General features: G+C 46.4%; 1 protein-coding gene across 1 annotated transcript; it reads left to right on the forward strand.

Moving 5' to 3' along the window:
• Positions 1-638: 638 nt before the first annotated feature.
• Positions 639-1,906, forward strand: LOC112112094 (transcription factor HES-5-like). Its single transcript, XM_024207837.3, has 3 exons — positions 639-799; positions 1,206-1,386; positions 1,638-1,906. The coding sequence occupies exons 1-3, from the start codon at positions 734-736 to the stop codon at positions 1,904-1,906; spliced, it is 516 nt and encodes a 171-aa protein (XP_024063605.2). The 5' UTR covers positions 639-733.
• Positions 1,907-2,488: the final 582 nt, after the last annotated feature.

Genomic DNA, 2,488 nt, shown 5'->3' on the forward strand with positions numbered 1-2,488 from the left:
CACCCCCTTACCCAGTCACCCCCATGAGCTCTATCCACCCCCGTACACACCCCCACCTAGCCATCCAGCAGTCATCACTTAGAATCTCCTCAGCACTTAAGACCTGCTTTTCTAATGGGCCTGTCATTTTACACTAAGACGGTATTTTACTTTGCCATTCGGTCAGTACTGCATCTGCAGAAACCCCAAGTACTCTACAAACAAGCACCCTCAGCAGGTAAACTCTGTGATAACGGGGCTGGGTGTTCAATGCTCTCTCCAGAAAGAGCAGAGAGATGGACGCAGAACTCTTTATCTTAACCCCTAAGGCACTGCCCCCTCCTTTTCCCGCCTTCCCTGAAACGTGTGCCTCCATCCCCGGTATGAATGTGACTGGCACATGCTGTGACTCTGGAATGCAATTGATCCCAGACAACCAGCTGGAGGGTCAGTGCTTTCCCAGATCCTCGTGCAGCCCTGCAGCGCCACACTGCACACTCCACCAGTTGGTTTGGGCAGAAGGTTATTCTCTCCGGGGCATTTATAATCAATGTACCATGCACTAATAGATGCCTCCTCTATTGTTTGACCATGTGCCCGGATTGGCTGAACGAGTGTGGGAAACATCAACAAGCCTGAGACTCACATATCAGCTTGGCCATTCTGGGTATAAATAGAGGCTGTCACACAGCCTTGTGCTCAGCACAGGAACCCCTGATCCACAGATCTGTGGCCCTAACTGGCAAGGATAAGAATGGCTCCCAGCAACAGCTTCATGGCCCATGTGGAGGAGAAACTGCTGCCAAAAGAGAAGAATAAAGTAAGTTAAACAATGGACAGGGCTCGAAAGTGTGTTAGGTTATATTCAGTGGGACTCCTAATGCATCTGAAACTTCAGAGTCAGTTGGGTGTTTACCTAACTGATTTTATACAGGAACATCGGAGAGAGATAATAGATCAGTGAAAATAAGAATAAAGAGATAGATTAGTGATGGAGTAAAAAAAAAGATTTAAAGAACGAGAACAAAGATTGGTGTAAAGATAGCAGATGGACATATAGAGGTAAAAGAGGAAGATAGATGGACGGACAGACAGACACGGCAGGACCATAGACTTCCTACTGAGTAGAAATTTGTCCTAATGTACGCGGATGGGAATCAATGGAGATTATGTAAATAAATTGGATCCATCCATATCCCTAACAACCTGGCCCTTTTCTTGTACAGCTGAGGAAGCCGGTGGTGGAGAAAATGCGCCGGGACCGGATTAACAGCAGCATTGAGCAGCTGAAACTCCTGCTGGAGAAGGAGTTCCAGAGACACCAGCCCAACTCCAAACTGGAGAAAGCCGACATCCTGGAAGTAGCCGTCGGCTACCTGAAACAGCAGAGCCAGCTGCAGGCACAAAGTGAGTATGCAGCATGCTTTATCACTCACTCACAGATGCTGCTTCCCTGAAGGCTCACTCCTACAAATCTTTGCTCACACAAGTAGACCTTACTCCTGCAGGAGTCAATGGGACTATTTGCATAAGGACTATCCACATGAGCAAGGATTTGTGGGAGGTGGCCCCTCGTGTTGATCCCTTCAAATGTATTTACACTGCTCAGAGTTTGGACAGACCATTAACAGGTTGATTTTCTCCCATTTACTTTCCAGTGGTCAGTCAGAAGAGCCCAGAACAGGATTTTAACACTGGTTACCTGCAGTGCCTGAAGGAAGCTCTGCATTTCCTCTCCTACTGTGAGCCTAAGAAGGAAGCTCAGACCTGGCTGATCAAGCATTTCTGCAAAGCTCAGACAATTCCAGACAACCTGTGCTCACCTCCCATGCATAGCCCACCTTCATTGCCATGTCTGGTACCCAGGAAGCATCCTTCCCAGAAGAACATCCCTGTGGCTGTTGCTGCCATCTGGAAACCATGGTAGACTGGACATTTGTGTGTGTGTGTGTGCTGCAAAACCAAAGGGATCTTTGATTTAAGGTCCCTCTTTAAAGTAGGAAACTTTGATTTCCAGGAGGGGGTTTTATTGTTTGTCATGAGAAATGGTCTCTGCAGTAGTTTCCCTTCCTAGTGAAGGATGGTGTCTGTATCTTGCAGCAAACATGCTGCCCTTATGGGTGGCTCCTAGCTGAATAGAGGGCCAAGCCCTTTGGCACTTTACAGAGCAAAGCTCCCATTGGCTTCCATCAGAGTTTAGCTCAATAAGGTCCTCTCTCCAATGCCCTTTGAAGTCAATGGGACTCTTCATGGATTTCTATGGGCATTGATTCAGGAGCTGCTTTGGTCCTATATTAGGCATTGCCCTTCAGACAGGAGAGGCATTTGAGGATGTAATTTGTATCATAAAGAGAGTCTAGCCTTTACTTTTTGAGTGAAAGATTTGATTCAGAAATACTGATGCTTCTGAAGTTCCTATACTATTTTAGTATAATCTCTTGTGCAAAGTTATTATGATAACGAATGACTGTAGGAGAAATTCTCTTAAAATGCAGCATGGGTTAATCTC

The sequence above is a fragment of the Terrapene carolina genome, unplaced genomic scaffold (assembly GCF_002925995.2).
Source record: "Terrapene carolina triunguis isolate 2854851 unplaced genomic scaffold, T_m_triunguis-2.0 Scaffold714, whole genome shotgun sequence".
NCBI lineage: Eukaryota > Metazoa > Chordata > Testudines > Emydidae > Terrapene > Terrapene triunguis.